The sequence below is a fragment of the Pogona vitticeps genome, chromosome 3, assembly GCF_051106095.1.
Source record: "Pogona vitticeps strain Pit_001003342236 chromosome 3, PviZW2.1, whole genome shotgun sequence".
NCBI classification, from domain to species: domain Eukaryota; kingdom Metazoa; phylum Chordata; class Lepidosauria; order Squamata; family Agamidae; genus Pogona; species Pogona vitticeps.
The window spans coordinates 73474881-73495295 of NC_135785.1; the positions used below are offsets into that span (position 1 = coordinate 73474881).

Consider the following 20415-nt stretch of genomic DNA (forward strand, 5'->3'; position numbering starts at 1 on the left):
CTACCCTTGAGGACAAATAAGCTACAATTGGTACAATATGCGGCACCTGGGTTATTAATGGGTGCCTCCCATCACAACCATATATCTATTTTGTGCCAGTTGCATTGGCTGCGAATTGTTTTCTAGGTGCAAGAGAAAAAGCTGGTTATTACTAGAAATGGGCACAAACCAAACTGACCATGGAAAACACCATGAATCAGGCTGGTTCATGGATCCCATTTTGCCAAAATGAAACAAAGTGCTGAATTTTTTCTTGCCCCAAATTTTTGTTACTTTGGTCTATTACCTATTGCATGTGCAAAGACAGCAGGCCTGGCTCCTGGAAGTGACACCAGGCCTCTGTCTCTGAAGATGGTGGTGGCAGAGGAGGGAGAGGTGGCAAGAGCAGGTAGGGAGGTGATGGGGGCCAGGGGTGTTAGGTTCCCCTTCCCCCCAGGATTGAACCTGAAAAAATGAATCGCTAACCAACCACCCTGATTGGTTATTTTTCTGGCTTGTGCCCATCTCAGTTATTACCCTAAAGTCCTACACAACTTGGAACCTACATACCTACTAGACCACCTCTATCCACATTAACTCTTTCCCCTTCTACAAGTGCCAACTGTGAAAGATGTCCGACTTGAATATATTAGAAAAAATCTTTTCAGAATGCTTCCTGAATGCTTTAAAATCCTTTTCCCGAGTCCCCATGAACTATTACTGTAAATCTCTGCAGGGATTCAAGAGGGCATGAAGTGCAAAATTGTTTTGGTGGGCCTTTGGAGCTATAGTGGAGCTGCTATAAGGGAAGCTTACAGTTGTCATTTATAAATAGTCTCCACCATATTACATAAGTAATTGAGATGTAAGAACCAATGCTGTGTCACACAGAAGCAACAGGTGAGTCACGGAGGACCCTGTGGCAGTATTTTCTCACCAGGATCTATGAAAATCCCATTGTGCCATCAAAAGCCATGAATTCTATTATGCTTCACTACAATGGTTTTAAAATGTGACACTTTTCAATGAAACCACCAGAATCTGCTCATGTTTTCTACTTAAATTTTATTTATTCTTTGTACAATGCTTAGATTTTTTTATTTCTGTATATACAAATAACATTTTAAAATATTTTTGTAGCATGCATTATAGCTGTTCTTAATTATATCATCGTTACAGAAGCATTTTTCTTGGTCAAAACCACTGAACAGACTTGTGACATTTAAAAAATAAATATATGTCACTTCTATAAATACATTACTCCCAGTAAAACTCAGCAAAATTATACTGTTCAGCAAAGAATATTTTTCAAGATTTATTAGCTTCGTTCTAAAGACTGGTTTTTAACAGGTAACCCCATTATTTGGGTTCACTATAAAAACAGAAATACACTCCTTCTGGGGTCTAAAATATTGGTCCTGATACTATGCTAACTGTTAATTGAAAACTGCTGCACAAAAGATTTAGGTGGTAATGCTATTTTAGCTCATTTCTAACCATAACAAAAATGATATTCATGTTTGCTTCCATTGCAAATAGGTTTATATCTAAAGGCAATCTGCAAGTAAAATATATAGGAACGATTTTTGGGGGGTATGGATTAAGTTTTCATTGGTCTGCATGTATGAGTAAAAAGTAGGCTTTGAGGTTTTAAAAAAAATAATACTGTGTTGCCCCCAAATTGCATAAAACCATTTTAAAGCTTATTTCCATGACTCATTAACTATATGAATATAATTCAGTATTTTTTTCAGAAATATAAAATGAAATCTAACTTCATTTTTAAGTATCTTTTTTGTTTATAAAAACAAGTGAAGGCTCCATGTAATGAAGATCATGCTAGGTTTAGCATGGCTTTTTAATTTTCAAAGGTGTCCATGGTCCAAGTAGAAGTCCTTAGTCAATCTGTTTTTCTTTGAAGAAGCTGTTCCAACAATTGCTATAAGGAAAACAAACAAACAAAAACAAGCTTTAAATTATGACATCACAACTTTTGAATTACTTTTGGTTATGGAAAAAAGACGGGGAGATGAAAAGTAATTCATAAATGACAAATAATATTTGTAAGAAATATTAGAAAGTTAGAAGACTTTTATTCCTGAAAGTATGTAATTGTCATAGAAGGAGCTTTTTGCATTTTACTGAAGGCTCAATCAGAAGTCACAGTTAACATGTCAGTTGAAACAGAGCTCCCTTAAGAGGAAAAGAATTTATTCCAGCACAAACATGACAATCTGCATTAGAATCTGCTCTGCTTTGTAACTAGCCACTAGGAAATAAGCATAGTTTTGTTTTCATTTTTTTTACATATGAGAAACATAGCTTTAAAAGGTATGAGTGCTTAGAGGGATTACACTCTAAAAGGAGAAAATACATGTGTGATCTTACTCTGAGTTTGCTTTGATCTTGAAAAGCTAAGCATGGGTTTCATTTACAAATGTGAATCTTAGACATCAAAGTCTGCCTAAATTAGATCTTTGGAGCACGAATGTGATTTCAGCTCTAATAACAGATCATCTGCAACAGATAGTTTGGCCCCAAAATATAAACATTATTTTGTCAGCAGCCACATATATTCTATAACATTACGAAATCATTTATATGTCAATCATAGAACACACAGCTTGTATGCAGAAGATGCCAGTTTCAACTTCCAGAATCTCCAGACAGGTCTATGAAAGGCATCTGTTTGAAACCCTGGACAGCTGCTGCCAGACAGTGCAGACATTACTGAGTGAAATGACCTGACTTCCTGAGTGAAATGACCTGTGCTTCCTGGGCACATTTCAGTCAGTTCCAACTTGATGGCTCAGAATGCACATACAATCTTCACAGAATTATTAAAATGAAGAAAATGACTTCGGGGAAGTCCAGTTGCCATGACTCAACTTCCAGATAACCTCACCTGGATGACTGAGAATTTTAGAAATATTTATATTTCTGAAATGTGTGGGTGAGATACTGAAAACACAGTAAGAGATGGAAGTGGAAATGTGTCTCTCTTCCACCCCATTCTCTTATCACATAGCTCTGCTTTGTAGAAAAGAGGAACCTTGTTTACCACCCTAGCTATCTCATGCTGCTTTTCTATATTCCTTCCTGGCAGGTCATACCATTTTGTAGCAAATAAGGTATCTGCGAGTAACCCAATGCGGTGAGGTTTTACACACACACACACCTACAGGTAAAGCAGCACTACATTCCGATTGTTCTAACTTTTCTCCTATTGTCATGAAAACAAAAACGGAAGCTGTCTCTCCTATAAATGAATCCTGAAGTTGTAGAAAAGACACATGAAGGGAATGACAGAAATCAGAACACAACCTTTCTCTTTTTACTGCAGCTGTGCACTAACAACCTTTCAAAAGTTTCCACCCAATTCTGATAAGAGAAATCTGAGGTACAATTTTGCAATGCCACTTTCTCCAATGGGTTTCCCAAAAGGAGCGCTCAACATTAGCAATTGTTGTATTGTTTTTTTTCTCCGCCCCCAAAGGATTCCTGTTTTTTTTGCATTGTCACTGCAAGTGGCAACAGCAGCAATTCTGTTGACAATCTGGCCACAGTTTTGCTTCCTCTACAATGCCTTCTGCCCAGTATTATTCTAGGACATAGCGGGAGCAGTTTTGGTAGTGAGGCAAGTATCAAAACCTGGAAAAATTATGAAAAAGTTACATTCTAAAAAGTTACTTTTTGTTTCTCAGGAGTAAGAAACAGGAGATCTCATAATGTCTCTCAAGAGAAAGAAGACTTCTAAAAATTTTTGACCCAGCATACATTATTTTTCAAGATTCGCGATTCCCCCCCCAGGCCTCCAAAATACTGCACATTAAAAGGATCACTGCAGGTATATTTTGCCTCTGTTGCCATTTATTCTAACACATGCTCTTCCCTGTAAACCCTGCAGCAGCATGAGAAAAAGCAGAGTTGTGTCCCGCTCCAGGGAAAAGAACCTAGTGTATGACATAATTTGTCCTCCAATTTCCCTCTTTCTCCATGAAAGAGGTCTCAATTTTGCTGCCTTGCAGTCAGGGGCCCTTAGGATTTCTTTCTGTTACCTTTTTCAACTTACTGTAACATTGCAAGGTGACCCAGCACAACCGTATTTGTTTTTTCCCCCTTTCTATTACGCATCTCTCCATCACCGTTCAGCTCCCCTGGCTGCTCACATTTCCTAATCTGAAAAAGCCCCACGAAAGGAGTAACTTTATAACATCTTTCCCTGGGCTTTAACTGAAGTATGGGAAGTTGGAGGCATTTCTTGCTGCCAGAGATGATTGACTGTACAAATGAAAGATGAGAAGTAAACATAAACCTCTTAGCAAACCTCATAAATAAAGTATGAGAACTATGAACTTTACACATGAGAATTTCTCTTGAGTTTCTCCTCTGAAATTTTGTTCGAAGACTATTTCTTTTCTACCACACTGAATGAAAATGGCTGAAATCCCACAGGACAAATGTTCTGCACAATGTTACATTTTACTATGTAACATGGCTGTGGGAAATCATACCTTTTTGAACACCTCAACTCTCATCCTATTGCTCTGTAAGATGATCCTTTTCTGTTTCTCTTCTTGCTTCTTCTTCACTTCAGGCAGATTGTTATAAATCCTGGAACAGATGAAAAATTAATTTTAGCTCAGGCTATCAGTAAATGCCTGATGAGGCTGACCTTGGAAAGAAGATTACTTTCAGGGGCAGACAATTGTTTTTTTTTAATTGAAAAAAATCAAAATGACCAAACTCCACAAAAGATTTTGTACACTCATTACACTGCATGCTGTTCACCAGCGATGTACTGTTGTGGAATGTGCAATGACTGTAAAAAGCATCCAACTATTCAGAAAGATCCAGAAGAATACAAAGAGAGGTGAAAGCAGGCCACTAGGTACAGTGGTAAAATATCCAGGGCAGCTCACCAGTTTATGCAAATATCCTGGGGAAAGAGCCACTGCTTGCCTTGTGGCGCAGTGGTTAAGTGGTAAAATGAGTACCCAGCTCGCTGGGGGGGGGGCAATGTGTAGCCTGCATAATTAACTTGTAAACCGCCCAGAGAGTGCCTGAAGCACTATGGGGCGGTATATAAGCAGCACACTTTGCTTTTTGCTTTTGCATATTTGTGGGAGGTATACAAAGGCATCTAAGTGGCTAGTTTTCAGGAATGTGCTCCAGGCATTCAAGGAGATATAAACTGTGAACTCCACAGGCCTGCAGGAGCTGCGAAGGACAAAGGAACTGCAAATGAAAGTGAAGGCATTCAAGCCATATCCTAGCAAATTCAATTACTTATCGTGTGGTTGTTATGCTGCTCAGTGTCAAAATGCAAAGTATGTTAAATACCAAAGACAATTGATTTGAAACTAAAGTAAGCATGCATGGGCCCAATCCAGACTAGGATCAGCATGCAGACAGAGGGGCTTGGTTTAAACTTTCATCTGAGGTGTAGACTTAATTTGCCCAGAGCAATAAAATAAAATAATTGGTATTTACATTTTAAAAACAATTTCAAAAACTCTGCCAGATGTATGAATGTGGGGACTATGATTATTCCAAGTTGAAGGTACTGTTTGCAATGCTCATTTTATGTTTTTTAAAATAAAATATTGTGGTCACTGACCAGTCAACAAAAGTCATACATAAAAACAAAGTACAGGAAAAAACAACACAAAGCCAAATACAACTACTCTAAGTTAAGACAGTTAGGAAGTAAACTAAGTCCTGTTTGTGGAACGCATGTCCTGATTATCATAGAAAAGACATTTGCAACCAACAAAGTCAAGGAAAGATTTGTGTCAGATAATACATAGGATTTGCTCTCTCTGCCTGGAAAATAAAAATTGCAATAGAGCAAGATACATTGCAGAGTCTCAGGAATCCCCAAACCCACCAAGGTAGTGATCCATAAAGAGCTTGAGATTTCTTAAATAATTGGCCCCCAAATGGATATGCCACCAAAACTAGGTGCTGATGATCATTAACATATATATATACTCTCTGAAGAAACAGTTCTAACTCTTTCTTCAGCCAGAGATGGAAATTCTACTGGGAAAAGTCCCAGTGATGTAAGTTTGGAATGGGGATTCTCAAACCATGTATTTCTATGTGAATCACATCAAATCACTCTGCAGGAATTACTATTCCCATAACAAAATTTGATCCATCGGGATTCTTTGGTACTGAAGAGAGAAGTAAAATGAATCAAGATCAAGATGCAGCAAGGATTTAAGATGCTATCTAAGATCTTTCCTACCTTTTTGATCGCATATGCATTTCCTTTTCTGAAATGCACCGTTCTTTTGGCTTGAAGAGATTATCTATACATTGGAAAACAGAGGTTACATAACACAGACATATTAATAGACTTCAAAAGGGACATTTTAAAAGTTGCTTTTTCTATACAAATTCGCTCAAACAGACATTAAAGCTATCACACAGTGAGAGACCTTATTTGTTCCCTGTTGACTTTTGCATATGTGTGTCTTTTTCTCAGTATACATTGAAGGACTGAGCCATTTTTAAACCTTCTAAATATTTGTTAGACTATTTGAAATATTGTTTAATTACTTTGCTATATCTTTAAAAATACAATTTGGAGTAAAACATGCCCAAAAATCTGCCAAATGACCCACCAAGACCCGATGTTTTAAGACGAATGAATAAATGTTACTATTTACATTGGAGAAAATAATGGCATTATCAGTTGCTACATTACCTTAAAAAATAACTTATGCCTTTTTTACTCCCAAAAGACTTCAGTACAGGTGATGTTATTTCTTTTAGGGCACTACAGTACTTGCAAACTCTTGGCTTAGCAGATCAGGTGTTGTTTTTTTCCTACAGCTCAAAGCGTAATTCATACTGTAATATTGTTTTCTTCAGTATTGACAAGATTACCAAATCCAGCATGGTTCTATGAAAGCCACAGAGCCAAAGCCTTTAAAATGCTTAATTTCAATGGTGATTTTAAAGTGAAAAGACAGTAGATTGCATCACTTCCATATTAGGAAAACTGGAGACCCTAGGCCAGGCCTTTATTATTGTGTTTGGTCCAAATCATGTCCATGATTGGGGGGGGGGGGCAGGATCAAGTACAGACCTTTGATATTTCCTCAACCTAGCAGCATATATCACCTGAATGGGGTTCACAGACCACTGTTTGAGAACTAAACCATTTTGAACATCTGACTGGAATCTACGGTAGTTTAGCTTCATTCTTTGAAATCCCTTCATCCTTGTGGAACAGCACTTTTACTAGTTATGATGGAGTTGGGGAGTCCTGTCTAGATGGTGGAGATTCTGCATCTCTTTCTTGGAGTTGCTCCTCTCCTGACTAATAGGGGCAGGAGTAATCAGAGGCAGTGTGGACTGCCTTTTCCTGCTCTTAGCAAGTTAAAGGAGTTGAGTAAGGTTCAGCCAGTTCCTAGACAGCCAAGCTGTTTCCATCCTCCAGTTCTGCATTTATGTGATCTAAGCACCTGGAACTATTGTTTCTGACTTGGAAAATGCTTGCAGGTAACTGCAAAGTGGATGGGAGTAAACAGGTTAAAGCTGAACCCAGTTGTGCCAGGTAATGCTGCTGAGTCATCCTGTGGAATTGGAAACAGTCTTGCATGACTGGGAAAAGTGGCTTTCTCCATCACTGATTTGGGCCTTGATCTCCCTATAGGAGCAAGAGGGAGAACCTTGGAGTGCATCTGCAACAAATACTGCTTTCATCAAGCAGGTGGCAATTGCTGCCAGAGTTCTTTTTTACCAATTGTATTCCTTGCATGGACTTCATGCTTTGAATGACAGAATGGATTTTGCAATGGCCATCCCCATTTTTTGTAACTTCAGGCCTTAATTTGTCATGGATTTCCTCACGAGGTTGTTTGTGAAGTCAACTTCAAAGCTTTGCATAATGTAAAAGATGTCGTCTTACTTCCTTATGAATGTTTTGAAGAGTTAACATGTTTGTTCTGTCTTGTTTCATCTGCAGTGTGCTTCAAAGGCTCATTCGTAGTGACAGTTCAGTTTTTGTATGCCTTCACAGTCTGGGACCTACATGTCTCAGATACTCATTGTCCCTACCTCTGTCCCCAGGACATTCAAAGTAGATGGCCATCGTTAGCAGGGCGTGGCAATTTTCCTTCTTGTTGTTGTTGTTATTATTAAATAAAGAGACAGAAAGCTTGTTAAAAGTCGTATCCTCGTGGCTCAATTTGTGAATCAGCTATGGTAGAAGCTAAAATATCATCCAAAAAGTGGCTAGAGAGATCCTGGAAGGTATGCAATAGAAACAGAACCCTTACCAGGATGCAAAGGCAAGGCACCATGATTTCAATGTGGGGAGTAAGTGTTGGTCCTAAGCTTTAAATAATGTGGGAAAATCTGTTTGTGGTGAAGAAGAAACTTAGTGCTGTGAATTACCTAGCTGAAATATCTAGAAGTGGACTTAAGCCCAAAGTTTATGATGTGAATAGTTTAAAAAGCAAATGTTGTTTCTCTACAGAAAGGTTTTTCCTATAGTAGTCTGAAGCTTTAAATGTTAGGCTTAGCCATAATGGACTACATTCTCTTAAATGGGTTTTCACGAGTGTTAGAACTATTTCAGCTTTATATGTATGGCATAGCAAAACAGCAATGCATCTACCTAGTATGGTACACATATTACTGACAGGGTGTCTAAATTTTTGTTGATTGCTATGAGAACTAGAGAGGAAATGTTGCAATCACCCTGAGGGGAAAAAAATTATATACTACATATAGGAGATTTTTCTGTATGTTCTGTATGCTTTTTAATAATCTTGCTGGTCTGTGACCGTAATAAAGAATGATGACGATGATAATACTGCAATGTATCTTGTTCATCTACTGTTGCAACAAAAGGGAAATATATTTTTAAAAAGTTAAAATGGCACGGTAGATTAAAATAAGGAGTGAGGTGTTTCTCTGTCATCCCTTTTCAATACCACAACCCACCAAATATATCACAGCATTATCGCCTTGGATAATACCACCCACAGCTCTATTTTGGTGACTGCAGTGTCCTCTGTGTGTCTGGTTATGTATTGTTTGCAAAACAGGTGTGTGGCCAGTCATGTAAAGGAGACCTCTGTCCTTGTATACACAGGTTCTCAAGAGGATTCCAGCTGTTGCATTTCAGTTTAATTTGCCTTCGTGAATACATTGTTGCATTTCAGTTTAATTTGCAAGTCCATTTTATATTTATATTCCTATCCTACACTGGTAGAAAGCGAGGGTATAATTAAATATGAGAATAAGTAAGGAATATAAACTAAACTAGGTCAGGTGGAAAGACATCAATGCCCTTATCTTCTGTTGTTTTCCATAGCTTTGTGTGTTTTAGGGTTTTACTTCATGCATTTCACTTTAAATGGACAGCACCATAGGGAGTACAGCACTCTTCACAATGTTCCAGCCAACTCTCCAGCTTTTGTAACCATAGCTTTTACTCCCTATTTTGCATTGATTCTAACCAAGACAGAGATGGATCACCATCCCTATCCCACCCACTTCAGGAATTTGGGTGATACTACCAGACAGCAATGAGACTGTATATTTTTATTAGAGAAACATGAGCATGTTTAAAGGATGCAGAAAAAATGACTGCACTAATACATGTTTGTGGATTATATTAGGGTGGAGGGAACAGCATGGGAAAGTTTGGCTTTATCACAAAACATGATGTTATCAGAGATGGACCCAACAGACATGCTGAACCTCGGGCCAAATAACAGGACTCCCTCTCCCCTGGGCAGGACTCCATGAATCAACATGGCTCTTGATTCAAAACAATGTTCTACATCACTGAAAAAATCAGAATAAAATGATGTACTTGAGGACATTCTCTGGCTATGAGCACCGCAAGAACTTTACTTTGGAGCATTCATGCATCCAAAGAACCATCTCCAAAAATTAACTTCAGGGACTATTTAGGAGAAAGCCAGGGTGGGGCAACGAGACCTTTTAAAATTATTAATTTTAAAAATTATTTAAAAATAATTAATAACAAATGAAAGCCTTTTACAAATCTGTAGGAACGAATACTGTCACTTTTTAAAGACCATGGAAGACCAGTACATAATGTAGGTCCTTAACACCCTGACCTAACCATGCTTTGTTTCCTCAGAAGTTAGGTGCACTGATTTCAATGAGCCTTCTCTCTAAATAAGTATGGTTGGAGCCCTTCAGTCTATGTTTGTCTATACAGTGATGCCTCGACTTGCGAATGTCCTGACATGCGACCATTTCAAGTTACAACCAGCTCCGGCCACAAAATTTTGCTTCTACTTGCAACCAGAGCTTTGAGTTACAACCAGAAAAAGGCAGGGAAAAAAGGCGGGGAATTTAAATATCTAACTGTTGGTGGCGAAGAGGCTTCTTCTTTGTAGCTCTTTCTCCCCAGTGGTTAGAGTGTGTGCGATCAGAGGAGGCCTCAGACTGCCTGGTAAGGTAAGGCGCTGCTTTCTACTTTTTAAGAACTGTTCTCGGTGGGTTTTGCAGTGTGGTTTTGGGGTGGTTGGTGGGATTATGTATCAATGCTGTGATGGGTCTTGCAGGGTTTGTTTGTTTTTTTCGGGGTTTCCCCTCCATTTCCGATGGGTCTTGCAGGCTTTGTGCTTTTTTTGCATTTCCAAAGGGCGTTGCACGGTTTGTTTGCTTTTTGCTTTGCTTTTTTTTGCATTTCCAAAGCGTCTTGCACATTTGTTTGCTTTCTGCTCTTTTTCTTTTTGCATTTCCGATGGGTCTTGCGTGGTTTGTTTGCTTTTTGCTTTGCTTTTTTGCATTTCCGAAGGGTCTTGCACGGTTTCTTTGCTTTTCTTTTTTATTCCCCTTTGGCCGGAATGGATTAATTGCATTTCCAATGGGTCTTGCAGGGGATTTTAGGTTTTTGTTTTTTGGTGATTTTTTTCTTCGGCCAGAACGGATTAATTGCATTTCAATGCATTCCTATGAGAAATGGTGCTTCAATTTACGGCCATTTCGAGTTATGACCAGAGTTCTGGAACCAATTAAGTTCGTAAGTCGAGGCACCACTGTACAGTGGGGTCTTGACTTAAGAACGGCTCGAGTTAAGAACATTTTGACTTAAGAACCACTCTCATAGGAAAATATTGACTTGACTTACATACTTAGATTTGAGTTAAGAACTGAAAAAAAAACCACGTGGGAGGCAGGGAAAGTGCAAAATTTGAACTTTCAGTTAACTGTTGGCCAGTGAAAAGGGTGCCTGTCTGCTTCCTCACTCCTCCCAGCGTTTAGAGAGTGGATTGGGAGACAGTCTTCAGACTGCCTGGTACTGTACTGCCTGGACTGTATTTTCCCTGCCTTCCCTGAACCTTTCTTGACCTAAGAAAAAAAGAAACAAAATATCTCCCTCTAGTGGTCGAAGGCGGAATACCAGCTTCCCATTAGTTTCTATGGATGGAAAAGAGCAGATACGGATCAAATGGTTCTCAGTGCATTCCTATGGGAAATGCAGATTTGACCGGAGAACTTTTTGACTTGAGAACCGCCTTCCAATACGGATTAAGTTCTCAAGTCAAGACCCCACTGTACTTATTCAGATGCCCCATTTAGTTTAATGGGGCTTTGGTTCATGCACCTGATCCTAGGCACAGTCAGTCTGCCAGTAAGCCAATTGAACTCGGTGGGACTGACTTGTAAGTAACTATGTAAAATATTGTGCTTTATGACTACAACTGATGTACACATTCAGATTGGTGTTTGTGTCCTCCTAAGCATAGTAGGATTTCTCTTCAAGTACATAAACAATTTCAGGCACATATATGTAGCACTAGACATACAGATTAGGAAATGCCACCCCCCCCAAAAAAAAAACTGGTGAACTCAGTTCTGATCTCAGGCAGACATAGATTCTACTAAAATCAATAAAGTTCACCTGAAATCAACTCATTGCCAAGTTTTGTGTCTAGTCTGTTTTCCTGCCCATGATGCACCTAGGATTGAACCACAGAGCTTCCAAAAGTCCACCCAAAGAATACCAAGTGGTGGGGGGAGCCTCAGAGCAGCCTAAAAGCAGCACCTGGGCCAATATAAGCACACCAAGCAGCTTCCTCCCCCTCACTTTATTTTAAAACATGTTGTAGTCAGACTTACATTTCTACTTTAAATATATACAGTGGTGCCTCGTTTAACGAGTGCCCCGGTTAACGATGAATCCGCATAGCGATGGCAAAAAGCAATCTCTTTTGCCATCGCTTTGCGATGTTGCCTATGGGGAAAACATCGCAAAGCGATGTTTTCCCCATAGGCCCCATTTTCCCCCAGCTGAGTGGCGGGAGCCTCCAAAGGACCGCTCCCGCTGCTCAGCTGGGGGGAAATGCCGGTGGTAGCCTCGGAAGGACCCTTCCGAAGGGTCATTCCAAGGCCACCGCCGGGATTCCCCTTCAGAGGGGGCATTTTCCCCTAGCTGAGCGGGAGCCCCGCTGCTCAGCTGGAGGAAAATGCCGGTGGTAGCCTCGGAAGGACGCTTCCGAAGAGTCCTTCCGAGGCCACCGCCGGGATTCCCCTTCGGATGCCTGAAAGGCATCCGGACCCCTGCCGCCGCCTCCGCTTGTATCCGCCCCGCGGCCGGCTACCCCCGCCATGGTCGGACTCTCAGGAGTCCGACCATGGATGGGGTAGCCGGCTGCGACACGGATCCAAGCGGCGGTGGCGGCGGCAGGGGTCCGGATGCCTATTAGGCATCCGGGGCTAGGATCCGCCCCCCGGGCGGTTCCCCTTCCATGGTCGGACTCTCAGGAGTCCGGCCATGAATGGGGTAACCGGCCGGGAGGCGGATCCAAGCCCCTACTGCCACCGCCGCTGCTTGGAACCGCCCCCGGCCGGTTACCCCATCCATGGCTGGACTCCTGAGAGTCTGACCATGGAAGGGAAAGCCGGCCGGGGGGGGCAAATCCAAGCTCCTTCCGCCGCCGCCACTTGGATCCGGCCCCCGGCCGGTTCCCCTTGCATGGTCGGATCAGACCATGCAAGGGGAACCGGCCGGGGGCCGGATCCAAGCGGCGGCGGCAGCGGTAGGGGCTTGGATCCGCCCCCCAGCCGGTTACCCCATCCATGGCTGGAGTCCAACCATGAAAGGGAAAGCCGGCCGGGGGGCTGATCCCGGCCGCCCTCCTCCCAACCCTTCACTCCCTTCTCCGCCACCGCCGCTGGGCTTTGGAAGCGGCTTCCAAAACCCAGCGGCAGCGGCGGAGATGAGGGTGAGGGGTGGGTCGGGCAGAGGCGAGAGGAGGGGGAAGGCTCCGCCGCCACCGCTCGGTTGCGCTGGCCAGCATTTTCGCAGCCAGCGTGTCCAAGAGGACTCGGGGGAAGGCTTCTCCACCGCCTCTTGGACGCGCTGGCTGGGCGCGGGGCGGCTCCAAGCGGCGGCGGCGGGGGCAGGGGGGTTCCGAATGGCTTCCAGTGCTTCGCAAAATGAAAGAGCAAAATGAAAAAGCTCTTTCTACAATTATTTTGTGTCTGGAAGATAGTTAGTTGACACACGTGAGAGGACTGACTTCAGCTAAAGAATGCTGGGACACTTTGAAAAATATATATGTGAGGGACACAGCAGGAACAGTGGTTTCCCTAACCAGAAAGCTCTATAGAGCAAGGTTAGAACCTGGAGAAACAATGTCCCATCACTTACAGAAAATGAAGAATCTGTTTGATGTGCTGCAGCAAAGGAATATGACATTTGAAGAACGTCATAAAGTTTTTATAATGCTGAGTAGTCTGCCGGAATCTTCGCCTGGAAGCCATTCGGACACCCCCTACCCTGTCCCCGCCGCCACTGAGAGCCTTCCGAGCTCTCAAAGGGCTTTCTCCAATGTGTGTGTGGGGGGGAAGCCCTTTGAGAGCTCGGAAGGCAAATGTCGGCGGTCGGCGGTGGCTTTGGGGTCCATCCAAAGCCACCGCCGACTGCCGACATTTTCCCCCAGCTGAGCGGCGGGGCTTTGAAGCTCCCGCCACTCAGCTGGGGGAAAATGCCAAAGGCCCCATTTTCGGTCAGCTGGTCGGCGGTTCCAAAATGGCCGACCCGCTGTGGTGCCTCGCTTTGGAGGCACCGAAAATGGCTGCCCCTATGGAGGAACATCGCTGAACGGTGAGTTTATCCTCCATAGGAACACATTAAACAATGTTTAATGTGTTCCTATGGCTTTTTCCGTTCCGTTTAGCGATGTTTTCGCATAGCGACGATTAATCCGGAACAGATTAACGTCGCTATGCGAGGCACCACTATACAGTATTATCCTTTTCTTCATCAAAAGTAGTGTTTTGAAAAAAAAGAAGTCGTGTAGCACCTATAAGACTAACTAGTTTTTATTTTTAGAATTTAGAATTTGTTTTCTGCCAATGTACTTATATCTGCTTTTTTTAAAAATCAGGTTTAATAATAATTGAATGCCATCAAGTCAATGCTGACTTACAGCAACCTTTTTCAGGTTTTTCTATGTACAGAATACTCAGAAGTAGTTTACCATTACTTTCTTGTGCAGGTACTCTGGAATTGTGCAGCTTGCCCAAGGCTACACAGGCTAGCTCGTCTTCCAGCAGGCATAATGGGGAACTGAACTTCTTAAACTCTGGCACTACATCCAGATACCTAACTCATTAAGCTACCCAAATAGCAAATTAGGGTTATGAAACAGGGGAGCGGGCTAAACTAAATATAAAGAAGGTTGAAGCAATTATAAAGCAGGAAAAGAAAAATGTCAATAAAAAACAGAAAAATGTCAATAAAAACATGATTCTCTAGTGCATGCCCTATCCCCAAGACCCTTAAAAGCAGTTTCAGAAAAAGCTTTCATCCCAATAATGGTCCATGTCAATCACTGAGTGTAATGGGAACTGCACAAAACTTCATCCTCTGCCTGTAAATGCTTATTTTTCTCTTTCTTCTTTCACTCCCACTCCTCTTACTTCAGAAAAGCCACTAATGAGAAAAGTCCAAATAACTACAAAGAATTTTTTAACTGCTCAAGTGACAAAACGCTTTATCTGAATTTATCCTAAATCTAGGATGACGACGACAACAACAACTGCAGAGTTGGAAGGGACCCTATGGATCATCGAGTCCAGCCCGTCAAGGAGACACAGTGGGGAATTTAATTATCTAATTGTACTACAGGATTCTAACCTGAATGTATTTCTGCTTGAGAAGAATTGCTACCATTTCTGTCTTAAAATAAACAGCAACTTGTATCTAGCTGGTTGCAAGTCCTACTGAATACTATGTCCCACTTAAATAATGGATGGGACCTGCCTTTAGGCACATATGATTGGGCTGGAACGTGTCACACAGTTCTTGCTGCCTTCATATGTATGTGTGTGTGTGTGTGTGTGTGTGTGTGTGTGTGTGTGTGTGTGTGTGTGTGTGTGTGTGTGTGTGTGTGTGTGTGTGTGTGTGTGTGTGTGTGTGTGTGTGTGTGTGTGTGTGTGTGTGTGTGTGTGTGTACACATGCATATTCACCACAGAGCTTCTTTGACAGCAACCACTGCTCTGAATACAGATGACTCTGTGGGTTTTGTACCCAACTTTTAAAGATATCACATATATTTGATTGTGAGAAAGCAACCCTTTGTTAATTAAAAAACAAAAGACTACAAACCAAAAAAGCCAGAAATCATCTTACATCGCTCATCCAAGTGTATCCTCTGAAATACACTGACAAAACTAGTAGTAAACCAGCATTTTTAATGCTCAAGTATCCTGCAAGTTACTCACTCAAATTACTTGTCTACATCCGCTGCTCCTTAGAAGCAACCCAAAGCTTTTGAGAACAATGGTTATGAATCAACCAGCATTTGTTTTGTTCTGCATAATTCATCAAGGCATGCTTTTGTATAACTAGCATGATACATCTTTGTAAGTAAGGTTGACAACTGGAAATAACCAAATCTGGCTAGCTCTTCAAAAAACTTCTAACAACAATGAGTTCCAGTAACAGCTGGTGAAGGTTTGCATAGACTGTACCAATTTTTTAATATAATAAACAGGATCTGGAAACAGTTTTATCCTCATTTCATATCACAGAGATTAGTAAAATTAAGCAACAAGTTCCCATTACAAACATAACAGAAAACTGTGGTTTAGTCAGCTTGTATCCAAGTGCTGGAGCTGACTAAAAGATGAGAGTGGGTACAGAGGCGTAAGTGGGGACGTGGTGGCACTGTGGGCTAAACCGCAGAAGCCTGTGCTGCAGGGTCAGAAGACCAGCAATCGTAAGATCGAATCCACGCGACGGAGTGAGCACCTGTCGCTTGTCCCAGGTCCCGCCAACCTAGCGGTTCGAAAGCGTGCAAATGCGAGTAGATAAATAGGGACCACCTCGGTGGGAAGGTAAACAGCGTTCCGTGTCTAAAAATCACACTGGCCATGTGACCACGGAAAGATTGTCTTCGGACAAAACGCTGGCTCTATGGCTTGAAGAGCGGGATGAGCGCCGCCCCCTAGAGTCGGACACGACTGGACAAAAATTGTCAAGGGGAACCTTTACCTTTACCTTTACCTACAGAGGTGTAAAGTTTGTTCTCTGCTTTACTAACTATGGATTTATGGGTTTATGGAACTGTTACATCTAAACTGACCTATAGGTAACTAACCTGCAAAATCCTGACTTTATATTTAATTTCTCTAGAGCATTATGTGCTTACTGTTAAATAGCTTATGAAGGAATCTTCAGAAGAAAATTAATTCAGTGGGAATTGTTATAGTCTGCCTTAGACTGCAGATACCTGAACACACAATTTGTTTAAATGGAAATCTCTCAAATATAGGTGTGCTGCTGCTTCGCTTCTTCTCGCCTGCTATATGTAAAAGGGTTACGTGTCAATGTTATATGACATTCCTCAGCTGAGTTTTAATATTCATACCAAATACTATGCAGCTGTTCTGTATCTGCACAATGCTTTCATTATAGCTGTACTGTAATCAGCTGATATTAATGCAATTTCATTGACTACAGCAAGAAACAAATATACACAGGATTATTTGATCCTTACAATAATTCATTAGATACAGTAATATGAAGTATCTGACTTCCTCTTGTTGTACTTGATCTTTTTAAAAATTATATTAGGGGATCACACCACAAATCAGTACTGGGATTCTAGAGTGGATGGACTCTTTTATCAAAAGAGACAACTGACTTCAGGATTTTTGGGACATTAAGGAACAAGGATTCTGCTTCTGCATTGGGTTAGCTGGTGAAGCTTAAACGTGGAAAAGGGAAGGTGGAGATAGAAGCATATATAGGGAAACTGAGGGAAACCTCTAAAAAAACACAGTTATTCAGAGACCATCACTAAGAACAGTGGTCCCCAACCTTGGGCCTCCAGATGTTCCTGGACTTCAACTCCCAGAAATCCTGGCCAACAGAGATGGTGGTGAAGGCTTCTGGGAGATGTAGTCCAAGAACATCTGGAGGCCCAAGGTTGGGGACCACTGACTAAGAACATACATGCACAATATGGCTAAACCAGGGATGACTACACAGCATTTCCAACAGAAAAAAATGCATATTAGACTGCAATATTCTACATGTATGTCCTAGACTATCTCACCTGATAAGGGGGTGACCCATGGACAAAGCAGAGAGCTGCTTCACATCAAAACAAGGGGGGAAATGCCTCTCCCCAAAAACCATGCGTTGGTTAACAGCCAAGCAAATTTAGATGAAGTTCTATCCCTGCTACTGAGGAAAAGAAACTGAGGATTCTAACAGCTGAGTGACCATTAAAGAAAGAGCTGTAATAACTCTCCCACTGTGAGAAAATCAGTGTGACACAAAAAGCAGGCAATGCATTCCAAAGGATGTAAAAGCCATCCCTGGGAGATGACATTTGTAAGATGGTCACAAGTAGGCCTCTTTGAACATAAAATAAGAAATAATCTGAGGGGAATGGAGGAAGATAGTTTCAAAGTTGTCAGTTTTAAGAGATGCTCAGGTAGAGGCATAAAAAGGCTACATGCAAATAGGAAGAATTTAATCCATGTTTTATTCAAATCTTTAACCCTGCTGGGAATCTGATTTTTTATCAACTATCCTGCACAGCAGTAATTTACTTGTGACAATCGCCTAGTGAGACAAGGAAGTTCCACCAAGATCTTAGGGCAGCAGACCAAAGTAAATAGCTAATCTTCATAATGTATTTTTTAACAAATGCTAATGCTCGCACTAAGAATGATGATGAATGAGGAGCAAAGCACATTTACTAGAGGGAAAGGCACTTAAAACCACAGGAAAGGCAGGCTGGTAAAAGAAAAAAAAACTGAGAGGGGGCTGGATTCTTGTCACAAAATAAAACTGGTGATGCATAGTAGTGAACACTTACTAACACTTTGTCCTTAATTTCAGAAAGAAAAGCTGCTATGGAGACAAAGGCTTTTTAAAACAATAGATGGCTGTTGCTACTGATTTTTGTTTTAGAAAAGTGTTTTTAATTGTGTGAATTCTGTGCAGTTTTAATGTGGTCATGTTTATTTTAATCATTTAGTGCTATTTTAATATCAGAATTGTTTTTATTTTTTAAATTTATGTTGTGTTCTGGACTTGGTCCTGCAAGACGAAAATGCAGAAAATCAACTAGGCAAGGCAGCTGAAACTTTTCTCGGTTTTGTCCTCTTTACAAGCCCGTAAACTTGTATTACATATATGGGGAGGACTGTGGTAATTCCGTAGTGCAAGCTGCACACAGCTAGTGACAATCTCCTTTTGTATGGTGGTGACTACTTGCAAATAAAATTGAAAGTCTTTCAATAATAATTAGTGAACCCTGTCATTAGGCTAGGTAAAGGTTCCCCTTGACAATTTTAGTCCAGTCGTGTCCAACTCTAGGGGGCGGTGCTCATCCTGTTTTCAAGCCGTAGAGCTAGCGCTTGTCCGAAGACAGTTTCCATTGTCACGTGGCCAGCATGACTAGGGAACGCTGTTTTACCTTCCCACTGAAGTGGCACCTATTTATCTACTCGCATTTGCATGCTTTAGAATTGCTAGGTTCGTGAGGAACTGGGACAAAGTGATGGGAGCTCACTCCATCGTGTGGATTCAATCTTACGACTGCTAGTCTTCTGACCCTGCAGCACAAGCTTCTGCGGTTTAGCCCACAGCGCCACCACGTCATTAGGCTATGCCCTGCTAATACCATTGTTTGTGATACTTCTAGGTCTCTAGCAACCCCTCTTTGTCACCAGCTATTCCCACTGCCTCCCAAAAACAGTCTAAGCTGCTTGTGCTGTAGAGCAGTGGTCCCCAACCTTGGGCCACCAGATGTTCTTAGACTACAACTCCCAGAAGCCTTCACCACCACCTCTGCTGGCCAGGATTTCTGGGAGCTGAAGTCCAAGAACATCTGGAGGCCCAAGGTTGGGGACCACTGCTGTAGAGGGCTGGGAGAGAAGGCACTCACCAAACTGGCCAGCAGGGGAAACAAAGCCCATTTTTTTAAAAATAAAATCATACAAACAGAAAAACCTTTGTTAAAACATAACAAAAAAACCCACATAATATGTGCTCCCCCCCCGGACCATTTGGAAGTTTCAACCATTTTCCATCTATAGAGCCCCTTTCCATTTCCAAAACTGCACTGACTCTTGTGAAGGTGCGTGCCTCTTCCCTCGGTTTTCATTTACCTCAGTTTACAAATTTAATGCATTTCTCCTGGACTTTCGTGCATGCAGGAACGCATGCATGGGGCGCTATAAACCTACCAGGCGCAATGCATGGGATAACTTGCTTAGTATTGTAAAAAAAAAAAAATCGTAAACTGAGGCATTATTTTCAATGGATTTTCTTTCATAAATTGACAATTACATTAACTGAGCCATTTATAAACCGAGGTATGCCTGTAAATAATCAATGAATATATATAAATATATTCTTACTAATAATTCTCAACATTAACATTACATCGACCTTATCACTAATAGCTATAATCCCAAACATTCAATTAGCTGAAAGTCATACATTGTTTTCCAGTTCCTAGCTACAATTAATCTTGCTGCTGTTAATAAATTAGAAATTAGTTCCTTGGTTGTCCAAATACACTGCTCCCTATCAAATATTAATAAAAACACTATTTTAGGACATATCTCTAAATTTATCTTAGTTATTTCATTTATTTCCTTATACTGCCAGAATTTCAATATATTCTCATATTCCCATCATGTATGAAAATAAGTGCCCAGTTTCTGACAACTCCTCCAACACAACTTGGAATAATTAATATCTATTTGATTTAATTTCACCAGAGTTAAATACAAACTAACTTAGAAATATGTTCCTTTGTTGTTACAGGCATAGATTTCAATATTCCTATATTCCCTTTGTTTTTCCAAACCCCAGTACTTATTTCTTCTTCGAAATTGTAGTCCCATAACATTTTAAGCATATCCTCTTCTACTTCTGATTCCAATAATATTTT

The 20415-nt window shown here is 41.2% G+C and overlaps 1 protein-coding gene across 2 annotated transcripts in view; it reads right to left on the reverse strand.

Moving 5' to 3' along the window:
• Positions 1-1027: 1027 nt before the first annotated feature.
• C3H10orf90 (chromosome 3 C10orf90 homolog) overlaps positions 1028-20415 on the reverse strand; it is a 164412-nt gene continuing 145024 nt past the window's right edge. For both annotated transcript variants that reach the window (XM_078391201.1, XM_020791541.3), the window contains exons 7-9: positions 6233-6296; positions 4494-4593; positions 1028-1918 (exon numbers count right to left, since the gene is read on the reverse strand). In XM_078391201.1, coding sequence (XP_078247327.1) covers positions 1880-1918; positions 4494-4593; positions 6233-6296 — 203 coding nt within the window. In that variant the 3' untranslated portion in view covers positions 1028-1879. The remainder of the gene's footprint in view (positions 1919-4493; positions 4594-6232; positions 6297-20415) is intronic.